The sequence below is a fragment of the Xenopus laevis genome, chromosome 8L, assembly GCF_017654675.1.
Source record: "Xenopus laevis strain J_2021 chromosome 8L, Xenopus_laevis_v10.1, whole genome shotgun sequence".
Taxonomy (NCBI): domain Eukaryota; kingdom Metazoa; phylum Chordata; class Amphibia; order Anura; family Pipidae; genus Xenopus; species Xenopus laevis.
The window spans coordinates 6,383,636-6,410,361 of record NC_054385.1 but is presented as its reverse complement, the minus strand read 5'-3'; the positions used below and the strand labels follow the sequence as shown (position 1 = coordinate 6,410,361).

The window sequence follows — 26,726 nt, the reverse complement described above, 5'->3', positions numbered from 1 at the left end:
AACTTAGTGGTATGGGGCCCTGTGATTACTGATGGCAGCCCTGTACTGCTTCTAAGTATGGTCTTGCTCAACAGAGCTTGCAATCTAAAAGGAGAGGAGGGTGTGAGATCGGGAATGCACCTTAACCCCGTGCATGCTGCAGAAATAACTGTGTCCAACACAAGTCGTTTCCTTTACATACAGGACTTGCAGTCCAGTGCTGGAGGCTGTGAGCCGTGCAGCGGAGGCTGAGCTTGTGAACTTCCAGCTCTGTGCGGGGAGTTGTTGATCCAGCTGTGAGAATATTTGACTTTGAAGAAGCCTTGGGAGTCTTTGGGGGGAGAGAGAAGGAAAAGCTGCAAGCCAACAGAAACTGAACGGCTGGGTCACGGCAGCTCCAGGGAGTGGGTCGAGCGAGGGCCTCCGTGTGCCTTTGTGTTATGGGGCTGACGGGAAGCACCTGCAGGGGGTCAAGTGAGAGTGAGCCCCCCCCCACCCATGTACCATATCCTGCAACAAGGAGGGGCTGAAGGACATAGCGGGGAGAGGATGAATCATACTGTCTTATTGAGATAGAGGAAAAGCCCAAAATTGGACTTAACCAGCCAGGGCCGGAACTAGGGGTAGGCAGCAGGGACACGCGCCTGGGCTGGAACTATTTTAGGAAAAGGAAGGGGGTGGGGGCAAATTTCAGGAAATGTTTATTGTTTGTCTGGGTATCAATAACCCATCTCACACGTTTAAACTCTGGATCCATAAATGGAACACGCGCTTGATACCCCTGCATTTTCTTAACTCCCATCCAAACACTTACTGCTCTTCTGAGCACTTTTGCAATTAACTATTGCTATTCTTTTTAGCTTTCAGGATAGTAGCAGCTTTACACAGCCAATATCCTACATTTGTAAGAGGGATGCCCCCTGCTGTCCTGTCCAGCTAAGCAGCCAATGAACTCCAGTACATATAGATGTGGGGGACCTGTCTGTGCTCTGTATTGGACCCAGCAGGACATTCATTTGTTACACATCATATATCTATAAAGGAAACATCGATAACATATTATTTCCCATTGATTTGCCTAAATAGTGCAGTGTGAGGGTATAGTGAGAGTATACACAGTGCTGCTGAGCAACATGGCAACTCCAATATAGATGCATACATTAGGAATGAATCTTTGAAGCACAGCCTGTATCCTTTTCCCCTCTAACTAGCCATTGTCTCTCCCCTATTTGAATGCATATATTTATCTATCTATCCTCGATCCATCCATGCACAGGCAGATATATATATAGAGAGAGAGACGGACAGAACGATATATACTACAGACACAGCAATAGATCGATACGCACAGACAATGAATACCCACCACCCCTGTTGGAAGGCTGCTCCATGTACCCGTCACCACTAAGACTTCCTCCCTGCAGCTCCAGAATGGTGTGGCCCTTAGACCCGGTCGGCCGCCTCCTCCTGAACATGGAACAGTCCCACTTTAGCCCCCCATCCCATATTGATGTATTTATTCTATGGCTGCCGCACACATTCCTGTCTCCTGTATAATCTGCTGCTGGAGTCGGGTCACTCAGTTACAAGGATTTCAGATCATGCGCTTAGATTAGTACAGCGTCTGCATAGCCAGACCAAAATATTACTCCTATTCACAGATGAGCCGAACGTGCCCCCCCAGGCATATCCAATTGCTAAATGTCCCGACACTGACTTGTACAGTATAACCCCCACCCCAATTATACAAGTTTCCATCTATTTCCCTTTAATAGACAGAGGGTGTAACGGAGAGCATATTTGGGGGGAGCTGCCATATAGTTTCCCAGTACAGCATAAGGGTGTGGGCAGACAATGTTGCACATCTGGTTTCTATAACAGCCAACTGAACTGCAACTAAATGACAGTTTTGGGTCAGAGGTCCTGGCCCAAGGGGGGCGATCACTGATAAGCTGCCCATGCCCCCTAGAAACGTCACAATGACTAAACAATGTCATTTTCTCAGACTCGTGGGTCACACGAAAGCCCCAGCCTGCCCCCCATACCCCTAGAACCAGATATCAGAATAGATGGGGATCCAAGATTAGGACAGAAGCTCGGGCCCACTACTTACTGTCCCCAGTATAAATGTCCAAGATCACCACTGATGAACCAAAAATTTGCTTGGGTTTTACCCATTTAACTTTGTACCCGTTCCCATTTTCCGTAAAGAAGCCCCAATGAACCCAGATTACAGTTTTTAGCTTTCGGCTCTTATGTAAACCTAGGGAAAGGCAGAGACATTCAGGGAGGTACGAGAGCGCTGATATGACACGGGCCAATCATAAACCAGAGTCTTCTGAACGGCAGCAGCGAATCATTTTGGGGGAACAAGCCGGCCCAATGGAACATAACAATAAACTTTAGCTAAAGGGGAAATCCTAAAAGGGGTTGTTCACCTTTAAAAAGTAACTTTTAGTATGATGTAGACTAGAGAGTGATATTCTAAGACAGAAGAAGAAGAAGAGAGAGAGTCAGAAGAAGAAGAAGGCAAATAATTCAAAAACTATAAAAAAAATAAAGACCAATTGAAAATTGCTTAGAATGGGCCATTCTATTACATCCTAAACAGTTTACTTAAAGGTGGACTACCCCATTAGGGCTTTCGACATGGGCAGGCAGAAATCCATGGTGTTACGTAGTCTCATTCAAACCCAGGTTAGGTTCTGATTGCATGAAAGACACTAATACTTGGTCCAGCAACCCCTCCTGCTTGGTCACATTCCTGCTGCTTGGCCCATACATATCTGCTCGCCTGTCCCCCGCCACTCACTCCCCACGGCCTTGGAAAAGGAACTGGAAGATTCAAGATTAATAACGGAAGAGACATACTGAAAGTAATAAGAAATAACAGTAATAGTAGCACTGTAGATTAAGAAGCTTTTGGGTTGTTGAGGTCATTGACCCCAGCAGCCAAGAAACTATTAAGTCTACAATGATAATATAACTACTGTTTTAAGAACCAATATTATAGGGTTGAATTTGCAGCCTGACATGGTGCCCCAGATTGATGTTATGAGCCATGTCAGACAGGGAGGGTGAGATGCTGGGGACACTACACCCACAAATTGTACAGATGCATTACATTTCCTTACAGTGGGAATATACGGTATCATTTATACCATGACACTATGTATAGAGCATTAGAATGCAATAAACCTGCTCTCGCCGTATCTAACCATAACATCCCGCCTCTGTATCTGCAACCTTAAAATCCTTAATTAAGGGTTCACCTCGGTGTAATTGGGTGGCGTGCGTGACAGACGGATAATGCACCGCGAGGCATTAGTTAGGAGACCGCGCCAGTGATAAGAGCGCTCCTTGTCCTTGAACATCAGAACGACTTGTCAAGTCAGTGTCGCATGAGTGACTACTCGCAGCATTAAAGGACTGGCGGAGACATTAGGCTTGCCCATCTTGTATGAGAGCGCCTGGAACAGACAGCCCATTACTCACCAGAACAAGGCTGTGTGTAATGAATTGGGTGCTCACCAAACCAAGAGGAACAGTAGCCGCACACCCAGAATCCACTGTTTCCACCTATTCCTGTTAAAGGACAAGTAACGGCAACAAATATTCACGTGGTTCGACTAACCTCACCAATGAAAATACTAGAAGAACCTGTGTCACCAATGGGAGCGTTAGAATATCTACAATACTATGGTTTGAAGAGCCAGCTGGCAATTCCCCGAGCCCTGACCGCATGGGGCTAATGTCTTTTGAGTTGTTGCCGCCTCAGTACATAATTATTTATCTGTCGCTTGGATGCACTAAAGGTCTCCAAGGAGAAAGAGATAGAAGACAAAAGAGACAGTCCGGAGCCATTTAACTCCCATGGGGTTTAAGCAGTGGATATTGTCTATGCTTATTTGGTTTAGATGCAGATATGGAGGCCACAAATGAAAGCAATAAGCGATTATTGTCTATAATGATCCAATAAGCCTGGGAGTTATGTCTAAACACTGGCACTGAACATCAATTCAGGAGATCTCCTTTTCCCTCACCATTCCATTTCGGTTCTGCTACTGATTGGATGTCCAGCTGGCTCAGAAAGTAGAGTCAACACCTTGTCACCCTGGACAAAAGCACCTGAAGAGGCCAGGAATGAAAGCAATAAGTGATTATTGTATATAATGATCCAATAAGCCTGGGCAAAGTTGTCAATATGTGGCACCAAATGCAAAACCTGAGAATATGTCCAAACATTGACATTGAACATCTATTCAGGAAATCAGTGTACTGATTGGATCTCCATCAGTCTCAGACACTAGTAGCAACACTTTGTGACCCTGGACAAGTCACCTGAAGATCAACTATGAACAGGGCTGGTGAATCACTTGATACCAAGAGCAAACCTAGCTAATGTGCGCCTACATTCTCCACATGCTCGCACCTCTGTGGCAGCCAACATTGTGTCCAGACTGGCCACACTGAACCCTCACTCATACTCTTTGCATTGGATAATGTGGGGAGGTAGGCCTGAGCAGAGGCACCTAGAACATGAGTACTTAATTAGTGTCCTGCTGAAATGAAGTCACTGATGCAGAATTCCTAAGGCAAGAAACCTCCATTGAGGCTTGTGGAATGTCACTGTTCAGTTAGCAGCACAACACACACAACGATGGCCCAATGGAACAAGTTTAGACACAATAACAAGAAGAAAGCACCAGGCACCAAGACAAGAAATGTATCCCATCCTGACTGTGTCACATGAAACGTGGCTCTGTCAATGTTTCTCCACTACAAGTGAAAAAAATATCAATGAGGAAAAGTCACAAACAATCTCCCTATCCCATAATTTCCATCACACGTGCATCGGGAAGCTTCCGTGGCACTTGGAGACATTCCATTAAAGAAGCTTATTCCGGCTGAAATCATATGAATGATACAATTATTTGAATGTGAAGTGGAAGTTGAGAAAGAGCGCACAGGATCAGAGGGTTCCGGTGACAGCAAGCGGAGTTGGGCGCAAGCACGTTCCTCCATCAGATTCTGCGTTTCTGGAGTAAAAATAGCAGCACTTGTCAAGCCTTGGCTTTTGCATATGAATTGCATTGATTTGCTTTGAAGCTGAGAAGCTTTTTCCAGCTTAGTACTTTCTTAGAATATGTAAAGATATAGACTTCCAGGCAGGGCCATTTTTAGTGGAGCAGGGGAAAAAAATAGATGTATTTATATCAAGTAGGGATGCCTAAATAAAACCACAGGCCTTCAGCTGTTTCACAGATCTTGCCCTACTTGCCCTATCTGCTTCCATGTTGCCCTACTGTCTCCAGCTGGTTCTTCTGCTTCTATATATCCCTACTGTCTCCAGCTGGTTATTCTGATTCCAGTTTGCCCTATTTTCCCCATCTGGTTCTTCTGCTTCCATCTCTCCATTCTATCTCCACCTGGTTCATCTGCTTCCATCTTGCCCTACTGTCGCCAGCTGGTTCCTCTGAATTCCATCTTGCCCTATTGTCTCCATCTGCCCTATTGTCTCCATCTGGTTCTTCAGAGGCTGTAGAACCTCAACTTGAATCCTTGTGCTTTACTATAGCTTGTCCTCCTGTACCCATCTTACCCTACTGACGTCTTCTTGCCCTTCTGCCTCCTTGTTGTCTTAATGCTTCCATCTTGCCTGCTTGTCTCCATCTTGCTCTACTGTCCCCACCTGGTTCATCTGCTTCCATCTTGCCCTACTGTCTCCAGCTGGTTCTTCTGCTTCTATATATCCTTACTGTCTCCAGCTGGTTCTTCTGATTCAAGCTTGCCCTATTGTCCCCATCTGGTTCTTCTGCTTCCATCTCTCCATTCTATCTCCACCTGGTTCATCTGCTTCCATCTTGCCCTACTGTCCCCAGCTGGTTCCTCTGAATGGTTCTTCAGAGGCTGTAGTTTGGGCAACACTGGTATAGAACCTCAACTTGAATCCTTGTGCTTTACTATAGCTTGTCCTCCTGTACCCATCTTACCCTACTGACGTCTTCTTGCCCTTATGCCTCCTTGTTGTCTTAATGCTTCCATCTTGCCTGCTTGTCTCCATCTTGCTCTACTGTCCCCATCTGGTTCTTCTGCTTCCATCTCTCCATTCTATCTCCACCTGGTTCATCTGCTTCCATCTTGCCCTGTCCCCAGCTGGTTCCTCTGAATGGTTCTTCAGAGGCTGTAGTTTGGGCAACACTGGTATAGAACCTCAACTTGAATCCTTGTGCTTTACTATAGCTTGTCCTCCTGTACCCATCTTACCCTACTGACGTCTTCTTGCCCTTCTGCCTCCTTGTTGTCTTAATGCTTCCATCTTGCCTGCTTGTCTCCATCTTGCTCTACTGTCCCCACCTGGTTCATCTGCTTCCATCTTGCCCTACTGTCTCCAGCTGGTTCTTCTGCTTCTATATATCCTTACTGTCTCCAGCTGGTTCTTCTGATTCAAGCTTGCCCTATTGTCCCCATCTGGTTCTTCTGCTTCCATCTCTCCATTCTATCTCCACCTGGTTCATCTGCTTCCATCTTGCCCTACTGTCCCCAGCTGGTTCCTCTGAATGGTTCTTCAGAGGCTGTAGTTTGGGCAACACTGGTATAGAACCTCAACTTGAATCCTTGTGCTTTACTATAGCTTGTCCTCCTGTACCCATCTTACCCTACTGACGTCTTCTTGCCCTTATGCCTCCTTGTTGTCTTAATGCTTCCATCTTGCCTGCTTGTCTCCATCTTGCTCTACTGTCCCCATCTGGTTCTTCTGCTTCCATCTCTCCATTCTATCTCCACCTGGTTCATCTGCTTCCATCTTGCCCTGTCCCCAGCTGGTTCCTCTGAATGGTTCTTCAGAGGCTGTAGTTTGGGCAACACTGGTATAGAACCTCAACTTGAATCCTTGTGCTTTACTATAGCTTGTCCTCCTGTACCCATCTTACCCTACTGACGTCTTCTTGCCCTTCTGCCTCCTTGTTGTCTTAATGCTTCCATTTTGCCTGCTTGTCTCCATCTTGCTCTACTGTCCCCATCTGAATCTTCTGTTTCCATTTTGCAGTTTTGCCCATGAGGCATTGTGAAAGCCTTGCCTCAGGAGGTGGTGAAAAGCAATACCATGGGAGAACGGAGTATTTTACCCAGTAAAAGGAAAATATATTGCAGTACAAATATATATTTAAATCCTGTTCCGATATCCTATTAAAATATAAATTGGAAAAAAAAGCTAAAACAAATTTGCAAAGAGCAACATTAAAATAGAATACGTAAATAAATAGGGACTATTTTTGTTGTTGAAACCTTTAAATCACCAAGTCACATATAATTCCAGGGCTTGAATCAATAGCTGTCAGACTTGTCAGGTTCCTTTAGGGACCACAAAGCAATTTTTAAACATTCATAAAGCCAGGCAGAAGAGCTCAGTGATCTAAAGGGAAAATGCACCAGGCGCTGATCAAACACAGGGAGATGCTAACATTTCACTTCGGCTGCTCCCCGGGACCTGCTCAGGGACAATTAGGGCTGTGGAGTGAGCCGTGTTCCCAAATTATACAGAATTCTGCTCCTTTGGCAGCATCTGACTGTGTATGTCTAGCTGAAGAAATCTCTTTGTACAAGGGAATATATAGGGGATACATTCTCCTATACAAGCATGTATAACCTACATTCTCATTTGAATTTCACTGAGCATATGAATATTTAATGCAGTACAATGTATTATACTGAAACATAAGCAATAAAACTCTACATTAGGGGTTTATTACACACTATGAACCCAAAGGGCCCCATTAAATGAGCCCAATAAACCCAGCTAAGTGCGGCTGCCCTATAATTAGGGTAAAGGCCTGTCACCGGGGTTAGGGCCGTCTATGTGGACTGAATGAAATAACAGATGGTACAATGTTGTGGCTTTAAACATTGAGATTCAGTTTGGCAAAGCACTAAGACTTCAGCTGAAGCCATTTGGGCTCATAAAGGGTTAAACACCAACCATTCCATATCCTCCACTGATATCTGTAGATATCAGTCTCTGCCTTTGGTTGGCTGCTATGACATGCTGGGAATCAATACACTTACCCTTATCCACCTGCAATGGGGTCTCAAGGGAGTGTATCTCCTAGTTATATATGGTAATGAGCTGCCTTGTGTATTGTGCAGCTGTATATACCAACAGCAATAGCCGACCCCTCTCCACTTCCCACAATGCACTGCTTAGATACAGCTTTCAGTAATCTCAGTGCACAGCTCTATTCCTATTTATCTGTCTATTATACAGAGCCTTACTGCAATTCCCACAAAACTTGTGTCCTTATGTCTATTCTTATCCCAATCCATCTTGGCAGAATTGTCTTTACGGGTCCAGTTAGGAGCAACTGCCATGAACCCTGCATATTGTATTGGGAATAGGAAAGAAAATTGGAGCCAAGTAAATATCTTTGGGCAAGATAAGTAAGGTTGGCAGCACAAGCTGGAGACGGTAGGACAATATTGAGACAGTTGGTCAACATGGCATCAAAAGGGCAAGGTGGAGATAGTGGGTCAAGATGGATACTGTAGGCTGATTAGGAATCCTTTGTGATGGCATATCAAGGAGTAGATAGAAGGCCAAGTATATATATACAGTAGGAAAAAACGAGAAGTCAGGATTATGACAACAGTCCAATGTAGAGAAGGATGTCATCAGAAGGGCAAGTTGGAGACAGTGGGTGAAGCTGGGAACTGTAGGTCAAGGTAGGAATGGTTGGTGGTGGAAGAACAAGGTGGAAGCAATGGGTCAAAATAAGAACTGTAATTCAAGGTGGAGACAGTGGGGCAAAATCTCTATACAACAGTTTTCCAATCAGAAGCTTCTCTGCTTTTGCTGAAGTACAACTCCCAGCACCTATTCAAATCCAAAGCTTGCCATAAGGTACTGGGTGTTGTACTTTAACACCAGCCAAAGGGCCATAGGTCAGACACTCCTGCTTTATATAAATAATGGGGGGATCTAAAGCTGTTCTGTCCCAAGCGCCTGACTAATACAGACAGTCCCTGGCTCTTGGCTTCTATGAGAATCTGTACTTAGTTAAAACAAAGGGATCCTGCCAATGGGAAAGATCTCATAGATAGCGCTCAGCCAAGAGCAGTTCCGACACCCTGCCAGAAAATTACTTGCTTAAAGGCAAAGTAAAAGCCACGACATGAATTGCTTCATGAAATATTATGCAATGGGTATTTGGACAAAGATGTTGGGATATAGGAATTTCCTGTGTTCGCATCAAAATGCACCTTTGAGGGTAGTGGTGTACCAGGTTTCTGCTCAGTTAGTAAGCAGGTGATTTGTGAAACCACTTGATTTTCTTTCAATAGGTAAAAAAAAAACGTTTTTGGTGGAGTTCCCCTTTAAATCTGTTGGCATGTGCCCGCACCGATAACCGTGCCACATGATGAAATGGTACCTGTCACTCTTAAATAATAAGTACTGTTCCTTTGCTTTGATACAATGTAGCTGATAACTATTGTAACACTTGGCTTCCATGCGGTTATTGTTTGGCTTTGGCAGGAGTACTGAGTCTTATCCTACAGTGCGCCAGACTCCCTGGCCCAACAGGGTCTCGTAAAGCATGCTGTATATTGTAGTGACCTAGATTTAACTGTGGCTCCAAACGTGAGGCGAGCCGGGGCTCCCATACAATGGCCAGGAAGAAAGGCATCACCCAGCACCCATGTGCATCACTTCCTCTCCACCTCGCACATTTGTCTGTAGGACTGGAAAAAATTACAGGGAAAGAGGGAGGCTGAGAGTAAAGGGGGGGGGGAGCTGATAAGGAGCTGCAACAGGCCCCCATGGCCAGCAGAGTAAGGAACACAACTTGTGTAATCTGCCTTTTGTATCCAAGAGAGGCGGGTGGAGTATTTCTTCCATAAAAAGCAGAACCAACAGGCTAAGCCTGGTTGACATTAAGGGGTACATGGAAGCACAATGAGAGTGCAAAATTGTCTAATTCCAGGATCGTTGATGGTCAAGTGGTACCAAAAACCACACCTTGAGGTCATAAAACGATTATCTCTTAACCTGATTTGGCTGCCAATACTCCAGGCCAAATCAATGTGACCCCAAGCCATCAATCTATCATAATAGGAGCCTAGGCAGACCTGTCATGAGAGGGGTGCATCAATGCCCCCGCCAGATTACCAGCCACATTTCAGTTCAGAGAGGCCACAGGGTGCTACCCATGCTCACACCAATAAGCTGTTGACTTGGTGTCGAAGGACATTATGCCAACACCAGGGTGCTCTAGAGCTTCTCCAGCCAACTGAAATGAGAAGCCTGTCATTTTTCATTCAGAAGGTATAGTGCAAGAGGTTATAGATCACTTTGTCACTTGCAGTACCACTTCTCACCATGACCCAGGGAGGCCATTCCCATAGGGCTGCAAAATAACCACACCAGAAACCTAGTATTGTTAACAATTGTTGTCCACAAAGAAGACAACTGAAAAGCAAGTTTACCCACATTTAATATATCCTAAAACCCCCAAGCAATGATCCCTGGTTTTTACCACAATGAAGCCCCATCATACAATGAATGTGAGCCTGCAGAACCTCGAGGAACACACTACAACGCAATGTCCAACCTGCAACACAACAGGCTGGTGGAGCTGGAGTTCCTGGGCAACACAAGGCAAAAGCTTCATCCCTATCATATCTTCTGGCTAAAACCAAAGTCTTGTGACATCTGCTCTTCCCTAAACTGCCTCACTGCACACAAGCGGCTCAGAGGCAAAGGCAAGTCACGTTGTTGTCGGAGCTGCTTGTACAATTAACAAACAACCTACAGCTCTGAACTGGACTTTGCACTTACCCCACGTGGCACGTTCTACAGGCCTCCTCCCAAACAAAACTAGGAGAGCAGGTGCCCACAAACACATCCCCCCCCCCCTTCTAGGGCTGAGTGTCCCCTGTATATCTGTATTATCTCTCCTAGCACAGTCCCCTGGGTCCAAGCAGCTTCTCTACCCTAATCCCCCGAGCACAGTCGTCTCTCTCTCTTTACACAAAGCCTAAATTTAACATGAACATAATATAAAAAAGGCTCAGCTGTTAGTCTGGTATCATAACAAGCTCCACTTATTTATACTCCCTCAATGAACATCAGAATATTCAGATTTTAAAGCAAACTAGTATTATCTGCAATAAACTATAAATTATATTTGGGGCATAGCTTACTGTCATACCTTCTTCTCAACAGTCTTTAATGAAACAGCAACCCTAGGGCCATTGGTATCTCAGCCATCAACATGGGAATAAAATGTTTAGATGCAGCCAAGTTGCTCTGCGCTCTCTCTCTATCTCTCTCTCTATATGTGCATATATATATATATATATATATATATATATATATATATATATATATATATATATATATATATATATATAGCGTATACTTGGGAGCGTGGGAAAGTGCAGCTATTTCCTGCAGCATCAAACGTGTTGTAACGCCAGAGAGCGCCTCCTTATTTCCTTGTAGCCGCTGCTGCTGAATTGTGTGTGAATAACAATAAATAAGGCATGAGCTGTGAGCATTTACTCAGCAGGAACATATTTATATCAGAACAATGCAGAAACCTTTCTATAACCTGAACACCCCCCCCTCCCCAAGTTAGATGTTCTCAATTACTGAACATGGCCAACGTCAATGGATGTGCAACGACACCAGCAACTTCTAAATCTGAGCTGTTTTAAACAATCGCTCACAAGCAACAAAAAAAAAGCTCGGGGAGGTTCGTGCCAGAGGAAGAAAGTTCTATTTCTATGGTGGGTACCCAGCAGGCACAACAGCATATCTACATCATGTTTGGGGTGTACATCAAGCTCAGGAGAAAAGCCGTCTCTTATACAAATCATTATCATTGGCTCGGTAATTTTCAACCATCATATGATCCCTCAGTCCAACATGTCAATTAATTAAATTGCTGCCCCTCGCTCAATGCCAAGTTCCAAACTGCCTATAATAACAATGGCAATTGCCAACTCAATATATTCATATTCATTGGGAGCTAAACAATACAGTATGTGTTTCCATGGGCAGGTAGTAGCACACAATCGTATCACTGCTATATCAAATGCCAAGTGTTGTCTCGAATAATGGACTCCAGAGCAGTGGAAACATGTTCTTTGCATGTCCAATGGACATCTGGGTTTGGCCAGGAGAATGCTGCCCGCCTGCAATGTCTAATGCCAACTGTTAAAATTGGTGGAAGAGGAATAATGGTCTGGAGATGTTTTTTATAGTTACATGGGGCCCAAGGTTCCATGATTTTTTACTTTATGGCAGTTTTAAAAAAGGCCTGTGCCTGTCCCATTTAGAATGGGCTTGGTGAGATGGGAGTGGAAGAACCCAATTAGCCTGAACAATTAACGCAACTGAACCCATCATCATTGCCCAACCTCAATTATGGTCCTGTGACCTTAATACTCTTGCCGGCCATGCACCAGTCCCATACAGGAGTGGAAGAACCTGACTGGCCTACCCAGAGCACTGACCTCAACCCAACTTAACCTCTGTGTGATATATTGAAGCCCTGACAGTGAGCCAAGTTTGATCCCCAACACTAATGCCCAACTTCACTAATACTCTTGTGGAAACATCAGTGCTCAACCCCATTCATGCTCTTGTGACTTCACTAATGCTTTTGTGGCTCTTTGATTATGTGACTGTCTCATACAGAATGGGTCTGCTGAGATGGGAGTTTTATAACTGCACAAAGCCCTGACCCCAACCCAACTGAACCCCTGTGGGATGAATTGGAACTATAATTGCAAGCTAGGCCTGATCCCCAACATCAGTGCCCAACCTCACTAATGCTCGTGGCTGAATGGAAGCAACTCCCAGCAACTATGTTCCAACATCTAGTGGGAACCTTCCCAGAGGAGTAGGGGTAGTTATAGCAGCAAAGGGAGGGACAACTTCATATTAATTCCCTTGGTTTGCTTTTGGGCAGGCAGGGGTCTGGCTACTTTTGGCTATGTATATGTCCATGCTGAAGGGTAAATGACTCCTATGGTTTATGGGAAAGGTTTATTATATTCACCAAAGCCAAAACAATAGGAAACTAATGTTTTTTTCAGCATTAGAATGATACAGTAAATACCCACAATGCTCAAAGCTAAACACTGGTTTAATCTGGATAAATCTAAGCGTGCCACTTTCTGGCATCAGCAGCAGAATATAATCTTGGGGAAACACAAAGGCAGGATGCGAGGCTGGATTGTTCCCGGGTCCCAGGAGAGAGTCAGTTTTACCCGACACGTTCTCCTAAACTTGTTGATGTTTGTGTCTGTCACTGTAGCAAATAGATTTCCTTTTTTCTCGCGATCATTATGATGACACAATGGGGACGAGAGTGCCAGAGACTCGCTGCTAGGTGACAGATCTGGTAATGAAAGCCTGAAATCTTGGGCTGCACCTTGTTTAAAATAATCTACGGTGGCTCCAAGGTCACAGGCGCAGCTCTTTGGCTAAAAGGGGCGGGGCTGGAAACATTGTAATCAGCATACATTTCACGCAGATCATTATACAATAGGATACAAGTCCTTTCAGCCTTTTTTACCTCCTGTATCGATCAGTATTTGTATGGAATTTGAACACTTCATAAGTAAGAACTTTACTTCTCCACGACCCCTCCCTCCAATATGGCCCCGCCCCTTTGCCTCAGTGATGCAGATAAATGACCAATCACAGAAGACCTTACGGAGAATAAATAGGGGGAATCAGAAGGAATGACTCTCATTCTGACCAATGACTGATTTCTGATCTGTGCAACATGGCACATTTAGATGGGTTTTCAGAGGGGGCATTAGTGTCCCAATTGAGTCTAGGGTTGCCACCTGGCTGGTATTTTTTTCAAGAAAAGGTGGCAACCCTAATTGGGTCCCATTCTCTTTCAAAATATATCAGGGCATCATTGTTGTCAGATAAATGCCCAAGAGGAAGATGTCTGTCCCCTCAGTTATTTCATTGTTACGACTCTCAGGGGATTTCAGTGTTTCTTATTCGTTTTCCCTTATCTTATTTTCAGAGACTTAATTGCAACTGGCAGATCAATACTCGCCCCAACGGGCAGCCGCTCACCATCCCTAATAGGCAGATTGGTCTGCTCCGCTTCTGTACTACTACTTTAATACAAAGGTGGGGGGGGGAGATGGAACAGTGGTGTCTACAAATCCTGCTTCAGGGATATAATATATATATATATATATATATATATCTATATATATATATATATATATATATATATATATATATATATAACTTGTGTATACATATACAAATATACAGAAAAGGAATGTTCTGGGCACACAATCGGGTATTTTTCTAGCCCCTTGTACCCCAACCTGGAATGAAGTCTCTGTTGAAGGGGATAGCATACTCTGCCACTAAGTGAATGTGACAAACCTGTCACCCAGAAATGGCAGGTCTCTTGTTCTGATATGAGCTGTACAATGTCACATCAGCACAGAGCAGTGACACAGAGGCTCCACTTGCCCTTTACATTTTAAACTTACCTCCTGTATTCCCTATTCAGTAGCTTCCCTTTCCAAGAAGATGAAAGGTATGTCATTAGGGGCTGCACTTTAATTCCCAACCCTTGGGATGTCCTCACTTTTTTCACTGTTGTTCCTGTGCACTCAGGAAGAATGACTTATATATGGTTCGTAAGATGGAAATGATGGGATCATTTCCTACTGGGACACAGAGAATAACAGTATGGTTTAGCAGGGCAGAAATAGAGAGAGACTAATGGCCAGCGGATTTAGTATTCTGTCATGATGAATATGGAATCCAGATGCCAATGTCTTCCCTGCACTTTATCATTAGCTGTGTAGGCTGCACGGCAGCACCAGTAGTACCACTGAGAAAGAACTGTGACTGTGGGATAGCAGGTATAGTAGGGAGAGATGGTGTCTATAGTAACAGTGGGATAATAGTCTCTGGGAAGGGAGTGTGACTGTGGGATAGCAGGTATAGTAGGGAGAGATGGTGTCTATAGTAACAGTGGGATAATAGTCTCTGGGAAGGGAGTGTGACTGTGGGATAGCAGGTATAGTAGGGAGAGATGGTGTCTATAGTAACAGTGGATAAAAGGTCTCTGGGAAGGGAGTATGACTGTGGGATAGCAGGTATAGTAGGGAGAGATGGTGTCTATAGTAACAGTGTATAATAGTCTCTGGGAAGGGAGTGTGACTGTGGGATAGCAGGTATAGTAGGGAGAGATGGTGTCTATAGTAACAGTGGATAATAGTCTCTGGGAAGGGAGTGTGACTGTGGGATAGCAGGTATAGTAGGGAGAGATGGTGCCTATAGTAACAGTGGGATAATAGTCTCTGGGAAAGGGAGTGTGACTGTGGGATAGCAGGTATAGTAGGGAGAGATGGTGCCTATAGTAACAGTGGGATAATAGTCTCTGGGAAGGGAGTGTGACTGTGGGATAGCAGGTATAGTAGGGAGAGATGGTGTCTATAGTAACAGTGGGATAATAGTCTCTGGGAAGGGAGTGTGACTGTGGGATAGCAGGTATAGTAGGGAGAGATGGTGCCTATAGTAACAGTGGATAATAGTCTCTGGGAAGGGAGTGTGACTGTGGGATAGCAGGCATAGTAGGGAGAGATGATGCCTATAGTAGCAGTTGGGTAATAGCCTATGTTATTTCTAGTTGGGGGGGGGTAGAAAACAGAATCAGTATTAAGCTGACAATCCCCAGTGGGAAAATGTTAATTTACTGGATGGCGTGTGAGAAAGGAAAAAGGGAATGTGGTTTCTCTGTAGCAGGAGAGTGGTGCATGCAAGCGAACAGATGAAAGATTAGAATAATTCTCATATAAACAGGTCTTGGCCCAAGGTGACCTTGTAAAGTTCTGCTCCAAACTGACTGGGATTTCATCTTGACCTACTTATCTATCCTGTTCTACCATCACCATCTTGCCTTACTGCCTCCACCTCTTCCTACCATCTCCATATTTTCTACCATTGTCCTACTTAATTTTTTGTGTCCTACTTTTTGCATCTTGCCTTACCACCTCCTTTTTGTCCTACTGTCTCCATGTTGTACGACCTTCTCCAGGTTGCACCACTGTTTCTGTCTTGTTCTACCATTGCCATCTTGCCCTACTGTCTTTATCCTGTTCAAACATCACCCTCTTGCCTTACCATGTCCATCTTCTCCTGTTGTCTCCACCTTGCTCTACTGTTTCTGTCTTGTCCTACCACTGCGATCTTGCCCTACTTTTTTGTGCCCTACTGTCTCCATCATGCCCTACTATGTCATCTTGCCTTACCAACCCCCTCTTGTCCTACCTTCTCCATACTTCACTACTGTCTCCATGTTGCTCTACTGCCTTCACTTTGTCCTACCATCTCCATCCTTTTCTACCACTGCCATCTTGCCTTACCAACTCCCTTTTCTCAACTACAATCTCCATGTTGTCCTGCTGTCTCCATCTTGTCCTATAATTTCGATCCTACCATCTTTATCTGTCCTACTATCCCTGCTATTCCTCCCCCTTGAGACAGCTGTGATCCTTTTCCTTGTTCAGACTAAAGGAACATTCTGTGCATAAAGCTGTAGGCTAAGTCCACTCTGTCGCTGAAGAGAGGGTGACACAGTGAGAGCTCAGAGATCAAGGTTATAAAATCCTCAAAAGAAATGAGACTGATAGAAATGAGTGGCATCTCTGTGTTGGCTCTTCAGTGACACAGGCAGTCCATGCCAGGAGAGGGATATTTTAGGAGCGACCTGGTTCCTTGCCTTGGGGCTTTGCTTGTCAAAATCAATTGCTTCTGCTCTCTCCAGCCCCCACATCCAGCCGCTTCCCAAGTCTGTCTATTTAAAGTTTACATTAGGCAGATTTTATTTATGGCCTAAATAACTCGGGGATTAACCCATAGAATACTAAGGCAAACTCAAATCCTCCTGCTCTCTGGCACCAACATCTCTGTCTATTTGTTTTACTGCAACTGCTTCATTTCTCATGTTCTTATTCAAAGGCAGGTTTTAATATAGTTAAGGAACCCAACGCCATTCCCAGTTCTGAATGGTTGCAGTCTTTAAAGCAGGCAGAAAAATGCTTCTCGAGGTGATGAATTTGAAGCTCGAATGACAAAACAATTTGAGAGAAGACAAGTTGAGACCAGTGTGGGATTTTATAGGAAGGTGTGAAAGCTCATTGCCTGCAGGTAACTGGGTGCAACACAACTGGGTCAGGCCTCTGTAAGGGAAAGTAATAATATTGCCTAATGTATATGAGCTTGCTATGTGTGCTAAGGGGGCCACGGCCAATATATATTTAAATTGTCCCTTACAACACAGCTTTAAAATCAGATGCATCTGAATAATGAATGGCTAATTAATGTATGTCTCTACGGAATCAGCACAGTCCGCAGCGTGTAGCTAAATGAATTGCTAAACAGCCATGCAGGGTGTGTCTGGTTGGAACGAGGTAAAGTGGCACCCTCACCATGATGTGGTACTTATGCTTCCCATGGTTACTTTGTATGTGGCACGCACCCACAGTGTCACTGTATATTTTGATATGCTGGGCAAGCATTAATAGTGGCACGCATCCACAGTGTCACTGTATATTCTGATACACTAGGCAAGCACTAATAGTGGCACACACCCACAGTGTCACTGTATATTCTGATACACTGGCCAAGCACTGATAGTGGCCGCATCCACAGTGTCACTGTATATTCTGATACGCTGGGCAAGCACTAATAGTGGCACACACCCACAGTGTCACTATATATTCTGATACGCTGGCCAAGCACTAATAGTGGCACGCATCCACAGTGTCACTGTATACTCTGACACGCTGGGTAAGCACTAATAGTGGCACACATCTACAGTGTCACTGTATATTCTGATACGCTGGGCAAGCACTAATAGTGGCACACACCCACAGTGTCACTATATATTCTGATACGCTGGCCAAGCACTAATAGTGGCACGCATCCACAGTGTCACTGTATACTCTGACACGCTGGGTAAGCACTAATAGTGGCACACATCTACAGTGTCACTGTATATTCTGATACGCTGGCCAAGCACTAATAGTGGCACGCATCCACAGTGTCACTGTATACTCTGACACGCTGGGTAAGCACTAATAGTGGCACACATCTACAGTGTCACTGTATATTCTGATACGCTGGGCAAGCACTAATAGTGGCACGCATCTACAGTGTCACTGTATATTCTGATACGCTGGGCAAGCACTAATAGTGGCACGCATCCACAGTGTCACTATATATTCTGACACGCTGGGTAAGCACTAATAGTGGCATGCATCCACAGTGTCACTGTATATTCTGATACGCTGGGCAAGCACTAATAGTGGCACACACCCACAGTGTCACTATATATTCTGATACGCTGGCCAAGCACTAATAGTGGCACGCATCCACAGTGTCACTGTATACTCTGACACGCTGGGTAAGCACTAATAGTGGCACACATCTACAGTGTCACTGTATATTCTGATACGCTGGGCAAGCACTAATAGTGGCACACACCCACAGTGTCACTATATATTCTGATACGCTGGCCAAGCACTAATAGTGGCACGCATCCACAGTGTCACTGTATACTCTGACACGCTGGGTAAGCACTAATAGTGGCACACATCTACAGTGTCACTGTATATTCTGATACGCTGGCCAAGCACTAATAGTGGCACGCATCCACAGTGTCACTGTATACTCTGACACGCTGGGTAAGCACTAATAGTGGCACACATCTACAGTGTCACTGTATATTCTGATACGCTGGGCAAGCACTAATAGTGGCACGCATCTACAGTGTCACTGTATATTCTGATACGCTGGGCAAGCACTAATAGTGGCACGCATCCACAGTGTCACTATATATTCTGACACGCTGGGTAAGCACTAATAGTGGCATGCATCCACAGTGTCACTGTATATTCTGATACGCTGGGCAAGCACTAATAGTGGCACACACCCACAGTGTCACTGTATATTCTGATACACTGGCCAAGCACTGATAGTGGCCGCATCCACAGTGTCACTGTATATTCTGATTCGCTGGGCAAGCACTAATAGTGGCACACACCCACAGTGTCACTATATATTCTGATACGCTGGCCAAGCACTAATAGTGGCACGCATCCACAGTGTCACTGTATACTCTGACACGCTGGGTAAGCACTAATAGTGGCACACATCTACAGTGTCACTGTATATTCTGATACGCTGGCCAAGCACTAATAGTGGCACGCATCCACAGTGTCACTGTATACTCTGACACGCTGGGTAAGCACTAATAGTGGCACACATCTACAGTGTCACTGTATATTCTGATACGCTGGGCAAGCACTAATAGTGGCACGCATCTACAGTGTCACTGTATATTCTGATACGCTGGGCAAGCACTAATAGTGGCACGCATCCACAGTGTCACTATATATTCTGACACTCTGGGTAAGCACTAATAGTGGCATGCATCCACAGTGTCACTGTATATTCTGATACGCTGGGCAAGCACTAATAGTGGCACGCACCCACAGTGTCACTGTATATTCTAATATGCCGGGCAAGCACTAATACTGACACGCACCCACAGTGTCACTTTATATTTTGATACGCCGGGCAAGCACTAATACTGACACGCATGCACAGTGTCACTGTATATTCTGACATGCTGGGCAAGCACTAATAGTGGCACGCATCCACAGTGTCACTGTATATTCATCTATGTAACTGCTTTGTCTGCCACTTGGAATGTACAGTGCAACTGCAACTCTCTTACTGCTTTGCCCAGTTTATTAGTGCAACTGTGGGTGTGTGCCCAGCGTATCAGAATATAAAGTGACACTCTGGGTGCGTGCCACTATTAGTGCTTGCCCAGCGTATCTGAATATACAGTTACACTGTGGATGCGTGCCACTATTAGTAATAGTGGCACGCATGCACAGTGTAACTGTATATTCTGATACGCTGGGCAAGCACTAATAATGGCACACACCCACGGTGTCACTGTATATTCTGATACGCTGGCCAAACACTAATAGTAGCACGCATCCACAGTGTTACTGTATATTCTGATACGCCAGGCAAGCACTAATAGTGGCACGCACCCACAGTGTCACTTATATTCTGATATGCTGGGCACACACCCACACTTGCACTAATAAACTGGGCAAAGCGGTAAGAGAGTTGCAGTTGCACTGTACATTCCAAGTGGCAGACAAAGCAGTTACATAGATGATCAACCCCAACAACTGTATGCAGTATTGTACATTCCATGCTGCTTTCTTCCCAGAGAAAATATAGGATAAATTCAACAATGGGAATTTCAATCACTGTGAATTTCAACCTACTGCTGCTGAAGCCTCTGTGCCGGCCCCCTACCCGCACATACGGGAGAGAAGGAAGGTGATTGTCGGATGCGGCGGGAACATCTCTAATCATAAACCCTTTTGTTTTCTCCTCCTGGTGATTATTTATGGCCACTGTAATTAGCCAAGGAGCCATAAATCAGGCACCGCCGAGATACGGCGAAAGCTTTAATGTAGCAGAATAAATCCAGAAATAAATTCATTAAAGAAACTAATGGGCACTCATTCTGCCAAGAGGGGGAAGATGTGTTTCTCAAGGTGGGAGACAGATGCCATGTGGGGGTATATGCGTATTATGCTGATGTCTTCCTCTCTGGGCCGCAATCACTTAATTATTCATATATTCCTGTAAATCAGTATGGCACCTCCCTCCTCCCATATGTATAAATACAAATATACAGATAAGGAATGTTCTGGGCACACAATAAGCTATACCCTCATACTGTACTGTCTAAGGGAATCAATATGACACCTCCCTCCTCCCATATGTATAAATACAAATATACAGAGAAGGAATGTTCTGGGCACACAATAAGCTATACCCTCATACTGTACTGTCTAAGGGAATCAATATGGCACCTCCTCCTCCGATATGTATAAATACAAATATACAGAGAAGGAATGTTCTGGGCACACAATAAGCTATACCCTCATACTGTACTGTCTAAGGGAATCAATATGGCACCTCCTCCTCCCATATGTATAAATACAAATATACAGAGAAGGAATGTTCTGGGCACACAATAAGCTATACCCCCATACTGTACTGTCTAAGGGAATCAATATGGCACCTCCTCCTCCCATATGTATAAATACAAATATACAGAGAAGGAATGTTCTGGGCACACAATAAGCTATACCCTCATACTGTACTGTCTAAGGGAATCAATCTGGCACCTCCCTCCTCCCATATGTATAAATACAAATATACAGAGAAGGAATGTTCTGGGCACACAATAAGCTATACCCTCATACTGTACTGTCTAAGGGAATCAATATGGCACCTCCCTCCTCCCATATGTATAAATACAAATATACAGAGAAGGAATGTTCTGGGCACACAATAAGCTATACCCTCATACTGTACTGTCAAAGGGAATCAATATGGCACCTCCTCCTCCCATATGTATAAATACAAATATACAGAGAATGAATGCTCTGGGCACACAATAAGCTATACCCTCATACTGTACTGTCTAAGGGAATCAATATGGCACCTCCTCCTCCGATATGTATAAATACAAATATACAGAGAAGGAATGTTCTGGGCACACAATAAGCTATAACCTCATACTGTACTGTCTAAGGGAATCAATATGGCACCTCCTCCTCCCATATGTATAAATACAAATATACAGAGAAGGAATGTTCTGGGCACACAATAAGCTATACCCTCATACTGCACTGTCTAAGGGAAACAATATGGCACCTCCCTCCTCCCATATGTATAAATACAAATATACAGAGAAGGAATGTTCTGGTCACACAATAAGCTATACCCTCATACTGTACTGTCTAAGGGAAACAATATGGCAGCTCCATCAACAAAACAGAACTCAGAAGTTCATAACCAAGCTGCGACTTACTCTGGGGGTTGCTGGGAGTTTTAGTCTTGTAACGGCTTGAGGGATGCCACCTGGAATCTCTGCCTTAGAGGACAGAAAACCAACAAGGACCATTAATGGGATCCTCATTGTTATGCATGAGGGAGGGCCCCAGCTGTGTTGCTTTATAGGATCCTGTTCAAGGTCTGACTGTTCCTGGTCTGGATGTGATTCATGTGTGTTTTTGTCATGGAAATTGGCCGGGCTCCATTGAATGGCTCAAGAAAAAACTGACTGATGTGACCCTTCCCATTGTCCCCCAGACAATCCCCTTCCCTTCCGCTCTTATCATGTATCTGGCGCTTCAGTGTGGCAGTTAGTAGCAGTGCAAGGCACCCAGTGTTGGCATGTGTGTGTACGGTGGGAAACTAATATCAGTCGCGCACCTCATTTTCTTGTCAATTTGGCTAAACAGGAAGTGGAGATAAATTGCTTCCCTCCGACCGGCTGAACAGCAATATTCGCCTTGGTGGTAACTGGAGCCCCAACCTGAATTCTGCGCTTTAAATCTTGCATGGGAATTGCCACCCACCCATTGTTTTTATCATTTGGAAGCTTTGATGGGATCCAGACGCACACGCACAGACACACGCCTGCTCACAAACTGGAGACGGCATTGAATGTACACACCCCGTTACTAAGTGCAAGCTCATACGATCAAAGCCTAGTGATGGGTTATCTGGAGTTGGTTGCTTTAACAACCAGCAACAGCCTCATCTGCCCTTAACCCTACACTTCACCTGCCCCAGCCATGCCTTGATTCACCCTAAACACCACCTCCTTTCCAATAAGCCCAACCTCTCTCTCTACGGACCCCCATTCAGTATCAGGACTGTTGCTCCTAAATAGAAAGAACTTGGGGGTATAAAAGTATAAGTATCAAAGGCAACTACGTATGAATGCCATAGCAACTGATGAGGCACAATTAGGGCAGAGAAAAAAGGGGAGATTTAGTTGCCCAGGATAGGGTTGCCACCTTTTCTAAAAAATGTTAACGGCTGGTAAATTTGTAATGTCGGCCCCGGCCTTGGCAGGTGTTTTGCCGGCTAGGCCGGTAAAATACCGGCCGGCTGGCAACCCTGCAAGTCGCCTCTTCTACGGATGACTAATCTCCCCAAACTGACTCTGCCGGCTAGAATCTAAATCGCCGACGAGATGTCACTTGGAGCACTTTGTTTTCCGAAGTCGCCCGAAGTTCTCATTAATGATCAAACGTTACTAAATAATCTCACTTTTCTATGGGACGAAAGTCTGTTTACTCTTCATCTTAGAATCCAGCCCACGTGTTCCTTAACTCTCGTACAACACTGGGCGAGCGGCTGACGTGATGAAAATTTAACAACGCCATTCATCTCCATTCCTCTGCACAGCCATCAATATTACCTCTCGTTTATTCCCAAAGCGCCCGGCAGCCCTAGAGGATGCTGGGAAGTGTAGTTCCCCTCTGATTGCAACTGCTCTGCCCCCTCCCCAACCTATAGAAACTTCATTAGCGCATCACAATGAGCCGGTGAGATCCTTATCTGCTGATTGCTTTCAATGGAGGAGCTGTACAAAGCCATCAGCTGTGTGACAGTAATGAGAGGCACCGGCTCTTATCTGAGACATGCAAATGTCTAAAGGAGAGAGAGAGAGAGCGATCACTCACTTGTCACAACACGCAGTCTCATTGCACTGCCATCCGGTGACATTTGGGGACCGACTAGGACCTTAATTAACAAGAAACCCTCGGTAAGCGCCGTGGATTAGAAAACCCTCATTAAATGCACAAATTCACGGTAATATGTACATGGGGGGCTGAGAGCCCAGGTAACTGTCATGGCAAGAAAGTGTCAGCTGGACAAGCAGGACCTCTGCATGGTGGCATCTTCCCTGGCATCACAGCAGTAATAATGTTATACTCAGGTGGATCATAACCGAGGGGTCACGAAAATGAGAAATGAGCCCCCCATGCTGCTTATGAATGGCGAATACAGAGACCCCCCCCCAATAAACCATCATGGACTCTGAACCAAGGCAAAATGATTGCAAGAGGCAATAGGAGCCACAGGGTTAACAGCATGCTCCTTATTCCTTGCTCCTACTATCTAGATGGTTAGCTCTTTGAAACCAGGGCCTCTCCTCTGCTGTTTCAATACAGACCCGTGGCGTATGTCAGCTCTGTTTGCTCCTGCTCTCTGTCCCAAAACTTGCAATCTAGGCACTAGTTAAACAAAGTAAAGTACACTGGGATATATATCTATCATCTATCTAATTCTCTCTCTTGATCATCTGTCTATATCTATCTGTCTATATATCTATTTATCTCTCTCTATTTCTATAATCTATCTATCTATCTATCTATCTATCTATCTATCTATCATCTATCTATCATCATCTCTCTCTCTATATCTATCTACCTATCTATCTATCTATCTATCTATCTATCTATCTATCTATCTATCTATCTATCTATCTATCTATCTATCTATCTATCTATCTATCATCTATCTATCTATCTATCTATCTATCTATCTATCTATCTATCATCTATCTATCATCTATCTATCATTCTAGTACATGAAGTGTTAACAAGAGCCCCCCCCATTTCCCATTTCCCACTCTTACTTATGGAAACCCAAGGATCTTGTAAAGACATTAAGTTTGCAGAGTACACAAGACATCTGCTTAGTGCAAAGTGATGGGGGGAATGAAGGGGGCTCCTGTCTATATCCAGCTGTACGGCGGCACATTCTTTTCTTCTTATTTTTGGTACCTATGGTGGGTACAAATGGCAGCTCTCCAGCTGTCTCCTCTGCTGTGTATATAGTTGTAAATCTGTAACAGCTGCCTGGGAGGATAGTTGGCGAGGAACATGGAGATCCCCCCATATATAGATAGATATACAGTATATATGAATCCTGTGCATTCATGTGTTTGTTTATTATTCCAGGCAGCACTTGCAGTGTAGGGAATATACAATTGGACTCACCCAGTGTTCTCCCCCAGTGATCACGCAGAGCAGCAGTAATCCTAAATATATCCAGCGAGGATCGGAATCTCGGCAGCAGCAGCGTTGCATTTAGTCGTTGTTTGTGTGTCTCTCCCAGAGGAGAGTATTAGAGGCAAATCCCGCACACATCCCTTCCCACTGAATGTCCCACTTCCTCTGCAGTGGTGGGAGCTGGATTCCTGGAGCTGACTGCTGCCCCCTAGAACTGTAGGAAACGCTCTTCTCGTCCTTCCCAGGCTCTGTAAGGATTTCAGGGAAGGGCTCCACTGGTTTCTCTCCCGCCCCTATACAATGCTCTTTGTCCCAGTGCTGCTGGAAGTGCAGCCCTTCTTAAAGAGACAGGACGGTATATAGGTTACACCTTGGCACAGTTACAGTCTATCAGCCTTTAAAGGAGAACTAAACCCTAAAAACAAATACGGCTAAAAATTGCAATTTTTTACACTGAACTTATTGCACGAGGCTAAAGTTTCAGCTTGTCTATAGCAGCAATGATACAGGACCTCAAACTTGTCACAGGGGGTCACCATCTTGGAAAGTGTCTGTGACACAGCACAGAGCATGTGCAGTGAATCAGCAGAAAAGAAAATGGGGAGCTACTGGGGCATCTTTGGAGACACAGATCTTTACTGCTAAATGGCTGTGGTTGCCTTGGGCTGGTACAGAAGCACAAAACATTTCTAGAGACTTCTTTAGTTTAACTTTCCATGTCCTTTAACACCCCCACACACTGGGGGAAGCGTGGGGTTAAAATATTCCCACCCAGGGAAAAAAACATTGCAAGGGATTTTCCTCTACACTTTACACAGACTTCTTGGGCAAAATGATTAGGGACCTCCTATAGTTCAAAAGAGTAGAAATTGTGACTCTCCTGCTGTTCTTTCTACAACTCCCAGCAACTCCTGGCAGATATTGAGCTCTAGAAACAAAACATGTCATCCATTTCTATGGCTTCTGGTGCTGCTGAACTGCAACTCTCAGCGTCCCAACTGGGTATTAGAAACAAATTGTAGAGGGCCCGTTGCTTGTCTGTCCACAAAGCTTTGCTCATTGCGCACCAGGCCTCAACTGCTGCAGATCTTCTTTCGGTAAATACTTAAATAACTTAATATTAATAGGGATCCACAGAATCCAGGATTCGGTTCGGGATTCAGCCTTTTTCACCAGGATTTGACCGAATCCTTCTGCCCCGCCGAACCGAATCCTAATTTGCACATGCAAATTTGCATATGCAAATTAGGGGCAGGGAGGGAAAATAGAGTGACTTTTTGTCACAAAACAAGGAAGTTAAGAGGTTTTCCCCTTCCCACCCCTAATTTGCATATGCAAATTAGGATTCGGTTCAGTATTCTGCCGAATCTTTCACGAAGAATTTGGGGGTTCGGCCGCATCCAAATTAGTGGATTTGGTGCATCCCTACTTATTAATCAGACACTTCTCCTCCTTATGTTCTGGCACAGGACCCATCAAACAGTGACTGTGTTGGATATAGTTCAATCCCAGATGCAAAAGGAAGCGATTGTTCCACTCCGAATTTAATGATACATAGCTCTACTCTAAATTATACTCTGTATCTGTTTATGGCGAGCAAACATCACTGAAAATGTAAGAGTAAATGTGGTTGCAAATCAGAGCAGATTGGCCCTCTCCGAGTGCTAGATGGGCCACAGATGATATTTGTAGACAATACAGATTACAAGGAAGTTTCATGAAAGTCCTGTCTCCTCTTTGCATTATAACAATGCGCCTCTGCACTTCATCAGATT

At 44.6% G+C, this 26,726-nt stretch overlaps 1 protein-coding gene across 12 annotated transcripts in view; it reads right to left on the bottom strand.

Moving 5' to 3' along the window:
• LOC108698203 (disabled homolog 2-interacting protein) overlaps nucleotides 1-26,726 on the bottom strand; it is a 253,072-nt gene that overhangs the window by 59,951 nt on the left and 166,395 nt on the right. The window contains exons 1-2 of one of the 12 annotated variants that reach the window (XM_041572377.1): nucleotides 24,940-25,241; nucleotides 14,515-14,694 (exon numbers count right to left, since the gene is read on the bottom strand). The exons of 9 other annotated variants lie outside the window; for them this stretch is intronic. In XM_041572377.1, the coding sequence (XP_041428311.1) occupies nucleotides 14,515-14,570 (56 nt within the window). In that variant the 5' untranslated portion in view covers nucleotides 14,571-14,694; nucleotides 24,940-25,241. Of the gene's footprint in view, nucleotides 1-14,514; nucleotides 14,695-24,939; nucleotides 25,242-26,726 lie in introns of those variants that run through there. 2 more of the 12 variants (XM_041572378.1, XM_041572379.1) reach the window with 2 other exon arrangements.